Source organism: Sinocyclocheilus rhinocerous, unplaced genomic scaffold, assembly GCF_001515625.1.
Source record: "Sinocyclocheilus rhinocerous isolate Xijiao unplaced genomic scaffold, SAMN03320098_v1.1 scaffold376, whole genome shotgun sequence".
Classification (NCBI taxonomy): Eukaryota; Metazoa; Chordata; class Actinopteri; order Cypriniformes; family Cyprinidae; genus Sinocyclocheilus; species Sinocyclocheilus rhinocerous.
The window spans coordinates 272,940-294,354 of record NW_015631723.1 but is presented as its reverse complement, the minus strand read 5'-3'; the positions used below and the strand labels follow the sequence as shown (position 1 = coordinate 294,354).

Genomic DNA, 21,415 nt, shown 5'->3' with positions numbered 1-21,415 from the left:
ATGTGTCTTATTAGTTACCATATACGGATACTGTAAGGATGTGCCTGTTTGTACCCATTTGTCCGTAAGTAGTAGATATTTACCATATATATACATTAGTAAGTACATTAAAGTATCTAATTAGTTACCATGTACGGGCACTACCTGTAAGTACCCACACTTGTCTGTATGTACAAAATAATTACCATGCATGTACGACTGTTAAGTACAGCCGGGTGTCTTATTTCTTACCATTTACATACACTTCAGGTAAGTACCTTGTGTTACCACTCATTTGCCTGTAGGTACAAGATATTTGCCATGTACGTACCAGGGAAGTACACGTACTGCAAAATAAAGTGCGACCGATCCATCTTTTGGTTTGGCAATTTTATTACATATTGCTGTTGTGAAAAAGAAAATCAAAGATTAAATAAACCAAAATCAAAACAAAGGAAGACTATGGTGCAAGGAAAAAGCGAACACACATTAGTATAACATTAAAGTTAAAGAACAACGAAAGAGAATATATGCAACGATAAATTATAACTTGTTCTTCTGGAAGACATTACACCATTCCTAATATAAATCCCAGGAGCCCAGTGCAAAGCAGAAAATGTATAATGACAGTAGATTATTCCAATTATTACATGGCTACTTACCAACCAAACAAACAAAGAATAAATAGAGAAAACTATATTTACACAAATATTTCTATTTTAATAACCCCCCCAAAAATAAATAAATAATAAAAACACTTTTTCTATACAGACAATAACATAATGTATGTATTACACTCACACATAAAGAAGACTACAGTGATCACGTTTGTTACATTTCTGTCTCCAGGTTTCTGTAACCCCTATTTCTCTCCATTTCATATATATATATATATATATATATATTTCCTTTGTCATTCATTCTATCATGCTGATTTGGTGGTCAATAAATAAAATAATAAAAAAAAATTGCTACTTAATATTTTGCTGGAAACCATTAAACTTTGTTTAATGATTCTTTGATGAATAGTTCAAAATTAAGTTCAAAAGAACATACTTTATTTTAAATATATCTCTTTTTTTAACAATGTCTAGTTACTCATTTTAAATATATTTAATGGGGCTTTGCTGAATAATTTCTTTTACACTTTCTTAAAAAACAAAAACAAAAACAAAAAAAAACTAATGACCCCAAACCTTTGAATGATATGCATAAATGTTTATTTCTTCATTTTTCATAGACATACCCCCCCTTATTAATCACATAATTAATAAGACCATGCTTGATGTGCACACACATGGCTTTGAAATAACAGTGATCTTAAAATAGCGCTGCATGCCTGACACATAATTTTAACTGACAGTCACAAGTACACACATTTTTGACCGGGAACACCACAAGTGTGACTTTGTGTCATTTTGTACAAAATAAAAGCATTTAAAAGCAAACTCCCTGATTAAACATTAAAGTACACTAGTGCGATAAACAGTGCAAATTTTCATCAGTTTTTATTTAATATTGTGAAAATTATTCATAAATAATGCTTTTTTCACTCAAAAAATGAGGTGCCTACTCTCAGATAAATGAGGCCTACGATTAATCAGAAGCAAATATAAATACAAAACCAGTCCTAAATGAAAGAAAAGAAGTTGACAAAAAGATTGAATCCAATATTTGGTGATAATATAGCATAATGAGTGATTTATAAGCAATTTTTTGAGGCCGGGTCATTTTTGCCCTGGAACACCACAAGTGTGACTTTGTGCCATTTTGTACAAAATAAAAAGTTCCAACAGCAGAGTACGCATTCGCTTCTATTCTAAATATATAGCTACTGAGGAACAGACCTGCAGAGATTATGAGAGGACAACAAAACGAGAGAGATAAATAAAGAAAGAACATGTATCCCACTTAGGGTTTTTGGACATAAACTGCTGTTATAATGTCAAATGATAACACCTGCTTCATTATGCAGTGAGGAAAGACATTTATAGCTCTGGTCTCAAGCACTTCTTGCCTCATACTGAGCATTTCATGATTCTCTGAGTCAATTCAAAAGCAATTTCCTGTCTACTCTCAAGTCCTAATGCACCCAAATATACCCAATGAGGTGAATACAGCATTATAAATTTGAAATTATCTGTGCTTGAGTGATTCTCAGAGCATTGATCAATTTAGAATTTAGATCACTTAAATCTTAAATAAGGAGAAAGTAGAGCACTCTAACAACATAACCATTTTCTTTTTCTTTCATCAAACATAGGTTAAGTGTTGTTGCTATCTGGGGAGAAAGAGGCAGTACTCAACTTTGTAAAGAGCTAAAGTAATCCCCCTAGAAAAAAAAAGTTATTATTATTATTTTTTTTGATGAGGAAAGGAAAGGATGTAAAACATGCACACACACTAATTGCATGAAAGTTACTTACACATTAAGGGGCTGCCAGGCTGGCCATTGGGCTTTCATCTTTATGACGGTCAAGACCTCGTCACCCTGTGTGAAAAAAAACAAAGAAAAGTAAATAAATATAGTATAGCTCTGAATTACTTCAGAGCCTAAGAACTCCCCTTAGCCTTGGTAAAATCACTGTAACACAGCCTCAAGGTTTTTTTTTTCTTCTTCACCATTTCGTCTTATTTAGATACATTATTTTGAGAAGATGGAGGAAGATAAATAATTTTTCAGAGAACAGATCATGACATAAGTTAATTTTTCTTACACCATTAGCAAACCAAAAATGTAACCAAATCTTGAACAAAACAAAAACAAAACAAAATTTGACGCTTTAAACAAGATATATTCTCCGAAAACAAGTCATAATATCTTGATCAATTTAGCTTTTTAAGCAAATTTATCTTGCTTTTTTTAACAAGAAAAAAGAAAAAGAAAAAAAGAAAAAGAAATATTAAGAACTTTTTTCTTTTTTTGCAGTGTTTCTTTCTCTCAAGCCATCCCTCCATTTGTCTTGACAGGAAATGATGAATGAAGCTTCCCTTTCTTCCCGCTGGTGGATTAGTCTCATAAAAGCTGTATAAATATTTCATCAGTGGCTCATGGCACACAGGCCAGCAGTGTGCGTGTTTTCTTACACCATTAGCAAACCAAAAATGTAACCAAATCTTGAACAAAACAAAAACAAAACAAAATTTGACGCTTTAAACAAGATATATTCTCCGAAAACAAGTCATAATATCTTGATCAATTTAGCTTTTTAAGCAAATTTATCTTGCTTTTTTTAACAAGAAAAAAGAAAAAGAAAAAAAGAAAAAGAAATATTAAGAACTTTTTTCTTTTTTTGCAGTGTTTCTTTCTCTCAAGCCATCCCTCCATTTGTCTTGACAGGAAATGATGAATGAAGCTTCCCTTTCTTCCCGCTGGTGGACTGATTGCATCAGAGTCTCATAAAAGCTGTATAAATATTTCATCAGTGGCTCATGGCACACAGGCCAGCAGTGTGTGTGTGTGTGTACAGCTCTATCCCACTCGAACCATATCAAGAGTTCACGGGAAGGGCATTATTAAAGACTGTCAAGGGAATCAGGTTTACTGCTGGGGTTAAAGGACATCATTCTTTACAATGCAACGACATGACACTTTGTTTCACACTATGAGCCTGACATGCAGTATTGCCCCAGCTCTCTTACACACCAATTCTTGTCAATTCAAAAGCAGAACACAATCCTACATTAGATTAGCTTTTCCCAAAGGAGCATCACTAGAATAGCCTTAACGTATGAGGAAGGATTAGGTTTTCCTTGGTTCTTTATAAGTTAAATGTCACAGAACAGTTGTTGTTGTTATTACAATTTAGTTCCAGGTTGATTTTATTGCAGAGGTTTAATGCTTTGGGTTTAGAACTTCAGAATATTTAACATAAATGCAGAGCTACTTTACAATGATGAGGCGCAAGATAAAATAAGTATCTGAAAGTCAGTGTGTGTTTTTTTTGTTTTTTTACAGTACTTGTTTTCAAGCAGGGATGTGTTATAGATAAAAATAAATAGATCATTCTCTTGGACACAAAAAGCAAGCTAGCTAGCATCCAATATATTTTAATCCTGCTCTTGGAGGTCTACCATCCTGCAGACTTCAGTTCCATAATGTGACATTAATTACCATTTCGAATCAATTAATTAGAATCTCCACCACTTATTTGTGACTTCATTGATGACAGTCTATATCGGTGAACTGACGTGGTACAAATGACAGCGGTGTGACCATGTTACTACGATATTGGGAAACAGTTGTACCTAGCTAATTACTTTCTCTAATGATGCATCATGCTACTTAAGTGTACTTGGTTAAGCAGCGAGTTAAGTAGTTGTATGGGAAACACCAGTTAAGGTTGAATAAACTTTATTGGTCACTCTGGGAAGGGGAATTACCAAACAATCTGAACACTTGCAATATTTTAATCTAAATTATTTATTTATTTATTTTCTTGCAGAATATTCTGTATGGCATCTCACAGTGAGGCTAACCGACAACACTCTCACATCTCTAACTAGCAGAGTGATCAAATTCACATCCTTTACATTGTGCGACTGACACGCTGTTCTTCTGCGCTAATAAGGTGAAAGAGTTTGGTCATCTGTCATCACTGCCAGGGTTGGGTGAAGGGTTGAAGCGAAGACTCAATTGTGCAGAGTTGATGGGCTTTTTATTAATAAAAAATAAACAGGGCACAGCACAGCACAGCAAGGCAAGGCAAGGCAACCAACCAAGACGGGAACCAACAAGGGAGCATCAGACAACGAACTGGCAACGGACTGCTGAGTGCTGGGATCCAAACACCACGCTCCAACATGAAACAAGGAAACAGGGCACGCAGATGACAGCATGAAAACAACACATGCCAGAAGTGTCAGGGCTCTGTCACAAAACCATGAGTAAACTAGACTAAAGTGACAGAACACTAACAATCATTTACACACTTTCATATCATTCCAAACCCACATGATTTAATTTCTTCTTCTTGGAACACAAAATATGATGATTACAAGAATATGTAAATATGTAAGTTATTATTTTCTATGCAACAAAGGCAGACAGTTATCAGGGGCTGCTAGCACCATAAAAGTTTCATAAAGTCCACATAAGCTTGTGCGAAATATTCCATATATTCCATATATTCCAATATCTCCTGAAGCCAAAAAAAAAATAGATTTGAAAATCTGAAACAGACTGAACCTATTATTCATTATCATGCAATAAGACACAATTTGCACATATTGAAACATACTGAAACTTGGAACATCAAGGCTTTGACATCAATAATGCCAATGTTACTGAAGTATCATTGGACTAATTGTTACAGGATGAGCTATGCGTAATATTGAACTACGGGTGAACTATAATTTTAATAGTGTATAATGACAAAGCCAAACGACCAAGCAAACGTCAGGATGACTCACTCAACACTAATTTCTCTCTACAAAGATTCATTATAGAAGGCATTTTTGACAAAATGAGTAGGTGGCACAGATGTAACAGAAAAGGTGCACAATTTTGTTGTTAAATACTCAGAATACACAGAATGAAATTATATTTACTGGCTTCGTTTTATACACATTTAAACAGATGCAATAGCGCAGAACAACCAAAACATTAGGCAAATCCATGGCATGGTACACCACCTGTTACATTATGCACATTGTCAACTTAATAAGGTACAAAATTACAATGCAATGCATTTTTAATTAGTCTCTTTGCAAACTTTATTAGCTATTAGTGAAAGAAAGAAAAAAAAAAACAGGTTATTAATTATGCAACAAAGCCAGAAGGACAGATGAGAATAGCATTTATTTTAAATTGAAATCTTTATAAAATATAACAAATTATGTATTTACTGTCATTTTTTATCAATTAAATGAATCCTTACTGAATGAATGTTAAATTAATGACCCCAGACTTTTGACTTTCTTTCAGTTAAAATGATAACTGCCTCCTCTACCCAAAGTCACAATGCTCGTCTGCCTCTGTGTGCTGCATGAGACTGAGCACCAAGCTCTTGCTTGTGATGAAAAGCCATCTGTCAGTGGGTAAGCATTACACAACAGGCACTGGACACATCCATGCTAATCACTTGCTCCAATAGAAAAAGAAGAAAAGAGACAACAAGGGTCTAATTCATCATTCCTCCATAAAATTGCATAGCTTGTAAATTCTCTTGAGACTACACAGTGTTCTTGACAGATCTGAAAGGTCCTTAGCAGCTCCTAAAGGTTCTTGGCAGCAGTACTCATAGCTGTCTCATGCATAAAATCAACCACATTAGCATTAAGCATAGCCTCTTCTATATTGCTTGTTATCAACATGTAATATTCAAGGTCTATTAGAGATGGTTCAAATTATTTATTAAAGTTGAAGTGACTCTTTGTAATTTAACTGTCAGTAACCACTGTTCCCCATTAGCTGTCTTGAATTAGCCTGTTCTTTATATTTACGTTCTAAAAAAAAAGGGGGAAAAAATCTATTAACAAAAGTGCATCTTTAGTGATAATTGGGCACTTTGTAGATGGGTTTTAGATGGATTGAAAAGATCAGATGGTGAATATCAATAATTATAGCAATGCAGCATAGTCTTTCTGTTAAGTTGGTTAATCAAGGAACTCTTAATTGTACACAGAATATGTGTTACTGCAGTTTCTTTCATTCTTCACTGTCCACACGTGAACATACTAAATAACCCAATTTGGAGCTGCTCCTGTTTACAAATTAGTGAGTTCATGCAGCAACACAGAGACTGACCAGTGTGTACAGTACAATCACATTGTGTCTCATTCACTAATAAATGTGTAAATTATTTGTACTGGCTAAATGCGCATTCAGACTTCTCACGAAAAATTTCAGACACAAAAACTCCATCTTCATTTCAGGCTACAAAACAACAAAATGTGATTATTTTAAAAGGGGGTGATTCTTTTCTATACCCACTAGGGGTGGGACAATATATCGATATGGCGATATATCGTTGTCATTCTCCATGCGATACGAGAATCGATATCTGGCGCCAAATATCAATATTTTAATTATTACAATAAGGCGCTCTATATAGATTTCCCTGCTCCCCTACTGTACTATATATATATATATATATGTTTATGGAAATGAGAACTAAAAAAACTGCCCTGGAACAGCTATCAGCGTGGACCATAGGCACCAATCACGTTATTACTGCAGAGCACATATTCCGTCCATGAGTAGCCTAACATCTCTGCTCAGATCGCAGGTGGATTTCCCTCACTATATGAGTTAGAGAGTGCCACCGGCGCGTCCAGTTTTATGTGAACAAAACTGGATGCTCTCCCTCTCTCTCAGATATTGCAAGTGCACGTTATGCAGTGGGCACCGACTGGCAGAAACATAAATCTGCACCTATGGCATGGACGACGAAACAAAACCTTGTCAGAGCTGTAATGCGGCGCAGAAGTGTGCAGTGTATGTGCTTGCCGTGCGTATACATTTGAAATAACAGCTATGTGCGGGGCTCCGTTTTTATGATGAGAGGGAGAGGAAAGGTTGAGAAAACACTCCAGGTAAATTTTGAAATGTACCAGGTTTATATATATAGGCTATATATAAAGTTGATAAGCATTTAAATGTGTTGGTTTACACACAAAGAAAAGTGTAAGCTTTTAATCATTCCAAGAATAAAATGATTAATTTCCTTAGATTGTTAAATTTGATTTACAGAACTTTTGTGCTGTTTTCTAACAGTTTGGACTTGAATAAAGAGAGAAAAATTGCACTTAACCTTTTCACAGGCATTTTGATTTCATAGTTAGACAGATATCGTGAGGAATCGTTATAGGATTGTCTAGCAATATATCGATTATCGCAGAATCGCTGTATTGTGATATTATCGTATCGTGAGCCATGTATCGTGATTCGAATCGTGAGGTACACTGCGATTCCCAAGCCTAATACCCACTGTAAGGACTTTCCGCACAATCTTTCCTTTACAGCCTTTCGTCACTCTTGTCAAACATACTCCACACACCCTCATTTGCCACTCTCTACAGGCGCTATTTCACCAGATCCTTGAGCAATGCCAAGTGTGCCATCCTCAACACCAGTTCAAACAGAATAAACACCTTTTATACATACCCAGTTTACAGATCTCGCATTAGCCAGCTGTACACACAGATATATCAACGCTATTATTCAGAGAAACCTGAAAACGTTCATACGCAGATTTCACACACAAATCTGTGTGTAAGCAAGCTTAGTGAATGAGATCCAGTGTTCCACAGACATTAAGTACCATTGTAAGTAATAATTTAGTGTGGCCAAGTGGGTAAGTTCCCTCCCCTGTATTTAGAATGACAGCCTATCAGAACATGGTACTTGTGATATAAAGGCTGCGATTAGGCTACCTGGGATGCGTCATTGCTAGCTCCGCCCCTTGGTGTGTGCGAGTTTCCGCTTAAAAGCTGGAATAGCATCTTGTTCGTGGCTTCGCGGTGATGTGTAAGGCTGTCATTATTCCCAGCTGGGTTGAGTCCATTCATCTTTGAGTAAACTGCTGAGAATTGTGCTGTGAGCAACTGTATAACTTATGTGTCCCAGTGACTAATATCTTGCTCCTGAGTCGGGAGGCTAATTGTTCTAGTACTCTGGTGTTTGGAGCACGGAGTGTGGATTGCCGTTTGCGATCACTCACCTTACTGTGTGTGTGTGTGTGTGTGTGTGTATGCGTGTGTGTGGTTCAAGAATAATCACTCTACAGCTAGCCTACCCTGCTACGGCTAAGCCTTCGCCATTCTAGTTATTTGTCTTTTGTGTGGCGTACTGAGCCGTGGTTGTTTAGCTCATTTGAGCTATATCTTTGTCTGGTCTTTTTAAGTGTTTTACCTGATTATTGTGAACTTAATAAACATTTTTTTTATACTGATACCTATGTATCTGCCCTCCATGGTAACGAACCTGTGTGTCTGATTTTGACCAAGTATTCAGTTCCCCTCACTTTAAAGGGGTGGCGTAGTCAGCATTAATACATTTTATTAAGGTTTTGGTATTCATAGTGTAATTTACCCCCCTGTAGCTACACTACATTCTGGCATAGTCGGCAAGGTTCCATGTTCGGCAGAGACGCGGGTATTGGTGGTTGGTTGGTTTGTTTGATTGTTTGTATTTTTGTTGTCTCTTTATTTATTGTTTTAGTGAGACTGGTGAGAGAAATAGCAGCAAGACAGCAGCGTACGTCCGGTGTATTCTGATTTTCGTTGTGGGTCTACTTCCTCTTGTTGGTAAGTGTTATCGCGGTCAAAATTATGGAGGAAGAGTTGCAGGAATTGAGGGAAGTTGTAGCTCAGTTGCGGGCAGAGAATGAGAGGTTGCATCAGGAACGCTTCCCTGCGCTACCCGGCCCTAGTGATGCACCTCCTATTATTGTTCCTGGTCCTTCTGTTGCCCTCCCCTCTCAACCAAGTAACGCACAGGCTGTCCTGCCAGAAAGATTTGTTTTTGTACCTCGAGACAGGAAATGTCCAAAATTTAATGGCAGGGTTGGTCTGAGTATTGATGAGTGGGTTGCAGAGGACGGAGCTTGTATGCAGGCCCGTCACCTATCTGTTTCCGACCAGGCTTTCTTCTTGTTTGACCATTTAGAAGGGGAGGGAAGGGAAGAGATTAGGTATCGTTCAGAGATTGAGCGGAATGATCCAGATAATATAATTTCCGTGTTGCGAGAATTGTATGGTTGCTTACAGTCTTATGTCTCGTTGCAGGAGGCATTTTTTTCTAGAAAGCAACAGGAGGGTGAGTCTTTGTTGGAGTTTTCCCTCACCCTGATGGGCCTCCTGGAACGGGTGAAGCAGCAATCGCCGTATGCTATGCCAAAATCTCAAGTTTTGCTACGTGATCAGTTCATTGAACATGTTTGTGACGTCGCCCTCCGCCGAGAGTTAAAACAGTTAATACGTCGTCAGCCCACATTAACATTGTTAGAGGTTCGTAGCAAAGCCCTTAGATGGGAAAGGGAGGGTATGTTGGGGAGTACGAGGGGGCAAAGTAATTCAGTCCCATCCGCCTATGGGATTCAGTATGGTGTGCAAGGTGAGTCGTGTGTTGATAGATCTCCTAATCAATCTAAATTGGGTGAGCTGAGGGAAATGCTGAGATCACAGCAAGAGCAGTTAAATAAGTTGACTCGAAATTGTGCTCGCTTACAGGTCTCTCAGCCACGTAGTCAGTCCCCTCACTGTGGCCCTGTTATATGCAGGAGGTGCCGAAGACCCGGCCACTTTGCTAGAGAGTGTGATGGGGAGCGTGTTCCCCCCCGCCCTCAACTCCCTTTGCCCCTCTTCGTCGACTGGGGGTAGACAGCCTGGCCCATCTGCGTTGTAGGAAAACTAGTTCCCACCGTGTCGCCGAGCCAAGGCGCGGTTGGGGAAGTGACCTGCTGAAGTTTAAGTATGTCTCATTTAATGTCTTCGTGCCCACATCTTGCTGTTCAAATGGGCGGAGTTCGCGTTCCATGTTTAGTCAATACTGGCTCCATGGTGTCTACACTTACAGAGAGTTGTTTTCGTGAACATTTTGATCCATGGGGTCAGAATCAACTTAAGTCGTGCCAGTGGCTGCAGCTTCGGGCTACTAATGGTCTTTCAATTCCATATATCGGCTATATAGAATTGGATGTCAAATTGTGTGGGCAAGTCATTTTCAAAATGTGGAGTGCTTGTCGTCCGGGATCCTCCTGGTGCTTGGGATGAATGTCCTGAGTCGCTGCTACCGGGAGATATTTGGATGACATGGCCCCGCTCTTTTTGATTCGGCGGTAACCGTTGAGGCCCCTAGTTTCGTCATACAGGAATTTCAACATTGTCACCGATTGGAAGACCAGGGTTCAGCAAGGCATTGTGGTCCTGTTAGGTTGGGAGGTCATAAATCATGTAGTATCCCAGGTGGCATGATGAAGTTTGTAGCAGCAACCTGTTCTGAGAAGTATGCAGAGGGGGTGGTACTGTTTGAGCCCCCAGAGTTTGGGTTACCTGCTGGCTTGTTGGCTTCTCCAGCGCTGGTGAAGTTTATAAGAGGCACTGCCTAGTTACCTGTGGTAAATGTGGGAACTGCTGATGTTATGTTGCATGCTAACACTGTTTTAGGAGTGCTAAATAGTGTCTGTGTGGTAAGTATGCATCCTGGGGTAACTGAAGTTAAGCCTGTTGCAGCTACAGTAAGTTCCCAAGCCCTGACGGTGACCCTTGCTGTACAGGAACAGATTGAAGCAGTAGATTTGTCTGTTTTGCCAGAATTAGAACAGGGCCAGGTGAGGGCCCTTTTATACAAGTTTCAGTCTGTGTTCTCATCCCATGAGGGGGATTTAGGATGTACCTACTTGATTTCCCATGACATCCCTCATCTGGATTCTATTCCTGTTAGGCAGCGGTACCAGCGGATCCTGCCATCGGAATATGAGATGGTAAAGTCTCACATTAATCAGTTGTTGGAGGCCAGCATTATAAGGGAGAGCTGTAGCCACTACGCTTCCCCAATTGTTCTTGTTAAAAAGAAAGATGGTAGTTTGCGTATGTGCGTTGACTACCGTCAGTTAAATGCAAAGACAAGAAAATATGCCTTCCCTTTGCAGCGCATTGAGGAATAGTTGGACTCCTTGATGGTGGCCTGTTGGTTTTCCACTATGGACTTGGCTAGTGGATACAACCAGGTCCCCGTCACTGAGAAAGATAGGCCCAAGACTGCTTTTTGCACCCCTTTTGGGTTGTTCGAGTGGAATCGAATGCCCTTTGGGCTTTGTAATGCCCCAAGTACCTTTCAGCGCTTAATGGAACAGGTGTTCGGGGATCAGCAGTGCAGGTATTTACTACTTTATCTTGATGATATCATAGTGTTCTCTTCCTCAGTGTCACAGCACATAGAGTGGTTAGAAGTTGTCTTAAGCCGACTGGAACGTGAGGGGCAGAAAGCCAAATTAGGTAAGTGTGCATTTTTTCAACGTGAAGTGAGATATTTGGGACATGTATCTCTGTGCAGGGAGTTTCTACTGATCCTCAGAAGATTGAGGCTGTAGCTCAATGGCAACGCCCCACCAGTGTGTCAGAATTGCATTTATTCTTGGGTTTCGCCAGCTACTACCGCCACTTTGTGGAGGGGTTCGCAAAGTTGAAGGGTAGGCTTACTACCGCTCTAGTGCTCGCTTATGCCAATTTCTCCCAGCCCTTTATCCTAGAGGTGGACGCTAGCTATGGGGGTTTGGGGGTGGTCCTGTCCCAGTAGCAAGGAGGTAAGGTGCGACCCATTGCGTTTGCTAGCCGCAGTCTATGGCCCACTGAACTCAACATGTCCAACTACAGCTCCATGATGTTGGAGTTTTTGGCGCTCAAGTGGGCCATGACTGAGGCATTTAGATAAGATCTGTTAGGGCATAAGTGTATTGTCTTTACGGACAATAAGCCCCTCAGCCATTTGACTACCGCTAAGCTCAGGGCCACGGAGCAACGTTGGGCTGCCGAGCTTGCAGTCTTCAATTTTGACCTCAGGTATCGGTCAGGTAAGAGTAACCAAAATGCTGATGCATTGTCGAGACAGAACCCCTCTGCCCCGTTTCAGGTAAGGGAATTGTTGCCTGGGACTGAGGTCCCAGCTGCTGTAAAGCAAGCACTGGGGGCAGACAAACTTGCACCGGTGACTCAAGCTGTGATTTCGGCCTTGCCTAGTTTTGCAGGTGATATGAGGGCCTTGCAGAAGGCGGACCCGGTGATTGGGGAGATTTGGGGTTTTTGGAAGAGGGGAATACGCCCTATGTTTGAGGAGCATAAACGGCTGTCTAAGACTGCCTTGGTCCTACTTCATCAGTGGGATCGGTTGTTGGAAAGGGAGGGGATTTTGCATCGTCGGATTTTCCGTCCAGATGGGGGCAAAGAGATCTTTCAGCTGGTTCTTCCATCTGCCCTGCATGGAGAGGTCCTGACACAAATGCATCAAGGACATGGACACCAAGGTGTTGACCGTACCACTGAGTTTGTGCAGAAACGTTGTTACTGGCCGGGCCTGACATCAGATGTAGTTCAGTGGTGTCGAGACTGTGAGAGATGTCAGGCTGCCAAGGACTCGCAGCCAGTTTCTCAGAGCTTTATGGGCCATTTGTTAACATCTAGACTGAATAAAATCTTGGCCATTGATTTCACCCTGCTTGAGCCTTCCCGTTTGGGGCTGGATAACGTCTTGGTGATGACTGATGTCTTCACCAAGTACACATTAGCAGTTCCCACTCGGGATCAATGGGCAGAGACGGTGGCACAGGTTTTAGTGATCAAGTGGTTCTATAAGTTTGGTGTCCCTGCTCGTATTCATTCAGATCAGGGCCGCAATTTCGAGTCCTTCCTCATCCAACAACTTTGCAGTCTCTATCAGATTGAAAAGTCCCACACTACCCCTTATCATCCGGTGGGTAACGGGCAATGTGAGCGTTTTAACAGAAACCTGCATAGTCTCTTGCGTACCCTACCAAATTCCCGAAAGGTAGATTGACCTTCTGCGCTCCCTCAGTTACTCTTTTGTTACAACACTACCCCTCATCAAACTACTGGCGAGTCTCCTTACTTTTTAATGTTTGGCCAAGAGCCTCGGCTCCCTGTTGATTTTTTGTTAGGTAGGGGGCAGGAGAGGAGGTCCAGTGGTATAAATGAGTGGGTTTTGGAGCATCAAACAAGGTTGCAAGTGGCCTTTGAAGGAGCTTGAGAGCACTTGAAGGCAGCTGCAAATCGTCGTAAGGAGAAGCATGACTTGCATGTTCGGGATGCACCACTGGGAGAGGGCCAGCTATTTTATCTCCGCAATTATGGCATGAGAGGTCGCCGTAAGATCCAGGACATCTGGAGCCCAGTGGTGTATCAGGTTGTGAGGGCACCTAAAACAGGAGGTTCGGTTTATACCATAGCACCGGTAGATGACTTGAGGAGGGTGAAGCATGTCCATCGTTCTCTGTTAAAGATCAGAGTACGAAAGGATTCCCCTGTTTCTGGCCCTACATAAGTGTCAGTGGTAGTTGAGGCACCACCATTGGAGGAGTCCCCATCATTGGATGAAGTGGATTTGTGGGTCTTGGTATCTGAAACTCCCCACTTGGGTGGTAGGCCAGTAATGCAGGACCCTGCATCTTTGGGTCCCCCTGCACTGCTGGGTGCGGCTGAAGCTATTGAACCAGTCGCCTTAGGGGCTTCCGGACCATCTAGTGTAAGGCCAGTAACTTCATCGGTTGTAGAGCATTTGCCAGTAGATTGGCAGATTGTGGCCAAGTGGGTAAGTTCCCTCCCCTGTATTTAGAATCAGAACATGGTACTTGTGATATAAAGGCTGCGATTAGGCTACCTGGGATGCGTCATTGCTAGCTCCGCCCCTTGGTGTGTGCGGGTTTCTGCCTAAAAGCTTGAATAGCATCTTGTTCGCGGCTTCGCGGTGATGTGTAAGGCTGTCATTATTCCCCGCTGGGTTGAGTCCATTCAGCTTCGAGTAAACTGCTGAGAATTGTGCTGTGAGCAACTGTATAACTTATGTGTCCCGGTGACCAATATCTGGCTCCTGAGTCGGGAGGCTAATTGTTCTAGTACCCTGGTGGTGGTGTTTGGAGCACGGAGTGTGGATTGCCATTTGTGATCACTCACCTCACTGTGTGTGTGTGTGGTTCAAGAATAATTACTCTACATCTAGCCTACCCTGCTACGGCTAAGCCTTCGCCATTCTAGTTATTTGTCTTTTGTGTGGCGTACTGAGCCGTGGTTGTTTAGCTCATATGAGGTATATCTTTGTCTGGTCTTTTTAAGTGTTTTACCTGGTTATTGTGAACTTAATAAACATTTTGTATACTGATACCTATGAATCTGCCCTCCATGGTAACAAACCTGTGTGTCTGATTTTTACTCATTTTAAAGGGGTGGCGTAGTCAGCATTCATACATTTTCTTAAAATTTTGGTATTCATAGTGTAATTTACCCCCCTGTTGCTACACTACATTAGGATAAAGAAAAAAAAAAGAAAGAAAGCCATCAACTTAAGTTTAGAGTGGAATTTGGCTCAGAAATTACTCTGCTTGCTTGCTGTGGCCAGAGGTTCTTCTTTCTAATCCTCCTTCCTTTTTTTTCTGCCAGGACACCATGCATAAATGGAGAGCAGTCTTGCCTTCACCACAACTGAAAACTACAATGCACTTTGAACTGCTAACCTCTTTTGAGAGTGTCTGCAGTCCTGGCCTGAGTCATTTAAAAATCCATTTGATTTAATGTATGGAACACATGATTCATGTCTTCACAGCAGGGAAAGTAAGTGAAGTGACGTGAATTTGTGCTCTGCATTTAACCCATCCAAATGTACACCAAGGTTATTATAGTTTTGCATTTTTAAATTAGTTTTATTGTAATATCATTTTCAAATTTTCAATAATATTTGGTTTCGTTTTTATTAGATTCATTAATAATTTTGTTAGTTTTAATTTAGTTTTTATTTTGTGAACACATTTCTATTTCGTTTTTATATAGTTTAGTTTCAGTTTTAGTTTTAGTAATTGAAGTTTAGCAGAATTAACTGATCACTTTCACAGCGCGGACCAAAGAAATACTTGATTAAATCTTATTGACGCAAACGTCTAGCGACATAAAATTAAAGCATGGTGAGATTGATTAGAAGGTAAAAGTATACAAATATAGCCAAAATGAAGCAGCCAAGCCTTTTTACCTTTTGTTTCATAAATCTGCACATTACGTTGCATTTACATTATCATATTTAAAAGCAATAGACTGAATGATAAATGTGTGTGGTATTTAATTTGAAAATACATGTAATTTGGTTATATTAGATGTCTTTTATCTTATTTAAACATAATCAGGATACTGTAACAGCCGTGTCTTGCTCACTTACCCACGAACAAATGCGCATAAATCATGAAATTCAAATAATGGTGGAGCCTCAACATCTTTTTCCCCGTTTATTTTAATAAAACTTCTTATAATAGGCCTATGTGGTGATGCAACCTCCAATGCATTGATCGCCACTTATTCCTGATCATACCTTTCGCAGTGCATTTTAGTCCTGCACGCGGTTGGCTCCCCATGGGTTATATTTCACTGCTAATATTTGATTAATATAAACGGGTTTGGTCGGGGAATCAATAGACACAAGCAGACTGTGGGTCCGATAGCCAAGACTATTTAGACTCAATTCGATACCCGTTGCTCTTTGCTTGCTTTCTGTAGCCTATATATATATATATATATATAAAAAACTTTATTTTATAAGTTTTAGTTTTAATGCTTCTATAAAGGACAAACGGGCACGTATACTGAGTTTAAGGAGAGCATCGCATTTAACAGTAAAAGGCATATTTAAATATGTTCTTTTCATTTATGAGGATTTATAAGCATGTGGTTTATGCACATTTGTTCAAAATAGCATGGCATATTATTCACAAGATAGGCAAAAGTTTTGTATTGTTTACGGAAAGCATGCGAGTTCTCATCTTTTTTTCTGTTAATTACCATGTTGCGCTGCTTGTCTATTTTTCTTTAAAGCACTGACTTAGAATACCTAATGTTGGTTTGATTTCTTGTGTTACATGAGAAAATAAATAATTGTGCCTACCTGATGTAGTAGATTTAATGCGAGTGCGGTTCAGGTTGCGTCTTTATGTCAAACGGGTCGAGTACAGAATTAAATTAGTGCTGCTGTCTGATAACGGGTCAGGTGTTTTGTTAATAACTGCGGGTGCAGGTTTACCAAACAGGACCCGTGCAGGACCCGTGATTTGTGTCTCTCCATCAGATAACCTCACGTCCATGATGCGCCATTGGCAGGCATCTGTGGCATTGTGCTGTGTGATAAAACTGCACATTTTAGAGTGGCTTTTTATTGTGGCCAGCCTAAGGCACACCTTTGCAATAATCATGCTGTCTAATCAGCACCTGTGAGGTGGATGGATTATCTCGGCAAAGGAGAAGTGCTCACTAACACAGATTTAGACAGATTTGTGAACAATATTTGAGAGAAATAGGCCTTTTGTGTACATAGAAAAAGTCTTAGATCTTTGAGTTCAGCTCATGAAAAATGGGGGCAAAAACAAAAGTGTTGCATTTATAATTTTGTTCAGTATATTTCAGTTTACGAAAATGTTTTTTGATAAATCGTTTTTGTCTTAGTTTTAGTTTTCGTTTACAAAAATAACCTTGGTGCACACACACAGTAGTGAACACACACAAGGAGCAGTGGGCAGTCATATTGCTGTGGCGCCCAGGGGTTCAGTGCCTTGCTCAAGGGTCTCACCTCAGTCGTGGTAGAGAGTAGAGAGGGTGGAAGAGAGTGCTGGTTATTCACTCCCCCCACTGACAATTCCTGCGGGACCCTGAGACTCGAACCCGTAACCTTCGGGTTACAAGTCCGGCTCTCTAACCATTAGGCCACGACTACCTCCAGAGAGAGTCTCATCATTATGTTCACTCATGCTGGTTGAAAGAAGAAAAAAAGAAAACAAATGATTAGAAATCCTCTTTTAGGGGCTGTTTTTGGACACAAGCAGAAAGGGATTCCAGCAAGATTGCAGATAATGTGGAGTGTGGAGGTACTGAAAATGGAGAAAATATTACATTTCCAGATCAAAATGGTAATACTTCTAAGTATCCTGTGATATCACATGAAGTGACTGGGCTCCTGAATGATGATATATGAAGAGTACAGACATTTTGGGATTTAGATTCTAAAAGGAAACAAACAAATGTTTTAAGACAGTTATTTATATTATTTACATTACTGTGCCAGTAGGAAATATTAATTTTGGATTCCCGAAACATTCATTTTGTTCATTTTGCAAATAATGTAATAATCCAGAGATTTTTGCACAAACAAGGAGTCCATTATGCCATGAATGGTTTATAAATTAACCTCCATTTGCTAAATCACCCTTTGCCTTAAAACAGGCTTTTCCAAGTTTATTACATTCAAGTTATTATATTAGTTATTATATTTGGATAAAATAATACAAACATACATTTCTTGACTGTTTGAAATACTGTATACTGATTATTAGGCATGCAAAGGGGGAAAAAATTGTATGTTACACAATTAGGGCTTCAATCACACAGCACAAGCAGAATGTCTGAGTAAAACATTTGTAAAATCATTATTTTGTGCATTTCCACAATGAATTGTTGGCAGAATGGTTTACAAGGATGTATTAATTCTGCTAATGTTTCATGAATGAGACCCATTGCTCCTTACAGGATCATGGACATGAATCCATTAAATCATGAATCATCAGTCCTCTCTTTGTCTCCACTCTTTTGAGATAGCTTTATTTTAGAAACTGGAACTCTGCTGCAGGGATTCTCTTTCATTCAGCCTCAGGAGTGTTACTGGTGGTAGTTACTGATTTTTGCCAATGTGACCCAGCACACAGTAATAGAAAGTGTTTAAGTCGGGGTTCTGTGAAGCTCCTCCATCTCAGCAAATCTTTTTTTTTATTATTATTATTATTATTTTTTGCCTAGACCTTGCTTTATCATGTTGTATTGGGAATATGCTTTACCTGAAGAAGCCATTTCTGACATGGAACCCACACAGTCATAATATTGCAAGGATAGGCCTCAAAATTGGAAACACAGAATGTATGCAGTGTTAAGATTAGTTGAAATTGAGCCCAAATCGGTAAAATAACTAACTAAATAAAAACATACTTACATACATGCTCCCACAGCCAAGCTACAAAAAGGACACTATAAAAGTAGAATTATTTGTACACTATTTAGGGCCGTTCACACCAAGAATGTCTCAGTTACGTATGCAAGCTTGATTTCTTAAGAAGGGAACAAGACGATTCATCAGTTGCTCACACTACAAGAACCTCGAAGGTGTGATGATTGTCTGAAGCTCATGTAGAATTATGCCAATTCACAAGCTGATGGCACTAGGGTTACCCTCCGAGGCACATCACTGGTGCCTCAAAATGATATACCATGTCATCACTTTTCAGATTTCTACAAGAAAGTTGTAGTGCTACAACACCCGCAGAAGACACACTCTGTCAATTAGCACTCTCATAAGAATTGTGCAGACTGATTGGCAAGAAGGCATACAAGCGGGTGTCAATCCCGATGGAGAATTAACGACAGAAGTGGGCACTAGGCTGCCTCAATCAAAGCAAGTGATATACACCACCCTTACAGATAGAAACTTGTTCTGCATCCAAAGAATGTAGTTCACTAACCTCCACATTTGGGGATTTGGGGTTAAACTCCTCCAAGTCCAAAGCCGTAGTAGAGAGAAACATAAACCGAAATAGATTGCATTGCAAGCTTATAGACTTGAACACAACTCCACACTTGTAAAGTCCACAGAGAAAATGCAAGCATTCTAGGGAGAGTGAAAGAGAGAAATCTGCCTCCTCAATCTCCATAGCCTCAAAGTCCAGATTGGATCACTGCAGAACCAGCATGACAGGGGATGACCGACTTCTTTTCTCAAAAAGAAAGCGAATGTCGAGCAAAGAGCTTTATTTAAAACTATTGCATTGTGAGCAGTTCAACAAACCATTGAGCATGGTTTCCGCATAGTACAAGCCAAAGCACTGAAAAGACGCACTAAGAGTTTCCACAGTCATAATAAGTGACAATACAAATACACTGATGAAACTGCATTGTGTTCCACTCCAAGGGAAGATAAATTCCACTTGAACTGAGTCGCTGAAACACAATTAAACTTTTGAACAGGCATATAAACTATCTTCCTAAAGAGATAAATCTGGGGCGTAATGTCGTGTGATGTGGTGCCTTTGAGGGCAGCATCAGCGCCATCAGCCAATGAATTGGCATGCATTCTGTATGAATTCAATCATCACACCTGGAGGGTGTTCCCATAGTTTCAGTTACTTACACAGTATTGAGTCAACCTATGATAGGGAAATATAGTGCTAACTATAATTAGCATCCACACCAATGGATGATAATATTCTCAGACAATCGTCACACCTGTTGGGTTTTCCAATAGCATCAGATACTAACAGAACATTAAGTGAACCTATGAAAGGAAAATACAGTGATAACTAGAATTAGCTTCCACACCATGTATGGTGTACGTTAGATAACGTTCTGCTTATTAAATGCACATGCAGCAGTTATGGCATCTGCCTCTTTAAAAGCTCAAGCTCTTTAAAGTCGAGTCGATTCTGAAAGGCTGGGAATGTTTGTATCATTCAGCAGTAGGAAGAAATCATTCTGAAATTAATTCCAATGATACGTTCCTCTGTGTCATTACTGTAGTGTGCATGGTACTATTCTAATAGATTGAAAGGATTACTAAAACTTGATAGTTATAGTTATTATTATAGTTATCGTCCTCATTCTATTCTTAAAGGGGTCATGCACTGTAGTTTCAGAATTTTATAGAATGTTCCTTGAAGTTAGTTTATAAATTTTGCTAAGTTTTTCGTACCAAAACAGGTCCAATATTTGTACAAATTATAACTTTCTCCCTGATTGGACACACCCAATTCAGGTCTTGCAGTCTCTACTAATGAGCTGATCAGGTGTGTTAGGTGAGGGAGACATCCAAAATGTCACAGAGTGGTGACAGAATTCTCATTTTTGGGTGAACTATCGCTTTAATAACAGTCGCTGAATCATACTGCATTATCAGCACTGTGCTGTATGCATATGATGTATTCACCATGTCCCTGTTCTCAACTGTGAATGAATATGCTATGTATCATTTTAAATGTATGATGTGGTGAATATGTATCTCTTAGGAAACAGCTTTAACAGTCAGTTCATTTTAATCCTTAATGAAACCTTTGATGAGTAGCTCAAACTAAACCCTGCCTCTAATTGGAAGCTCCTTAAAGGAAGTTTTAGAATGACTGCACATATGCATTTGCTCACTCAATAGCACCATAAATTAAGACTTAAATTCCATAAGATGCAGGTTGCTGTGGTTTTTAGGATTCATTGAAAGAATGGAATTTTGCATCAGTATTCCTTAGTGCCAGTACCATTACAAGTCGTCTTTCTTGTAATTTGTTTTAAAAGGGGTAAAGGGTGAACCGTTCCTGACGTCAACTGTGTGATCATCCAGGTTTATTGGCCAGCATTACTGAAAACATCTTAAATAATTTACAAGTCACAAAACAAGAGCATTAAATTCCCCTATCCCTTGGCAAGAGGCACTTGGAAATGTGCCATATCAGGCCCATGCAATATGGTGTTGAAAAATCAATAAGAAAGTGGCATGAAGACAATCAGTGTTAAAGAGAAGATAAAAAGGAAAATAAGAAAGGGCAGTGTATGGGAAGATAACTTCTAAGTCTCCTGTCTGAGAGGTAAAAGGACAACAACAACAACTAGTATTACTGCTGCTGCTGCTGCTACTACTACTACTACTACAGTACTACTAATAAAATTGTAGCTATTATTTATATAAATATATATATATATATAT

General features: G+C 39.6%; 1 protein-coding gene across 1 annotated transcript in view; it reads right to left on the bottom strand.

Annotated features, from left to right (window-relative positions):
- The window catches only part of LOC107741890 (spondin-1-like), a 203,381-nt gene that overhangs the window by 27,399 nt on the left and 154,567 nt on the right, over window positions 1–21,415 (bottom strand). The window contains exon 7 of the mRNA XM_016554688.1: window positions 2,406–2,470. Coding sequence (XP_016410174.1) covers window positions 2,406–2,470 — 65 coding nt within the window. The remainder of the gene's footprint in view (window positions 1–2,405; window positions 2,471–21,415) is intronic.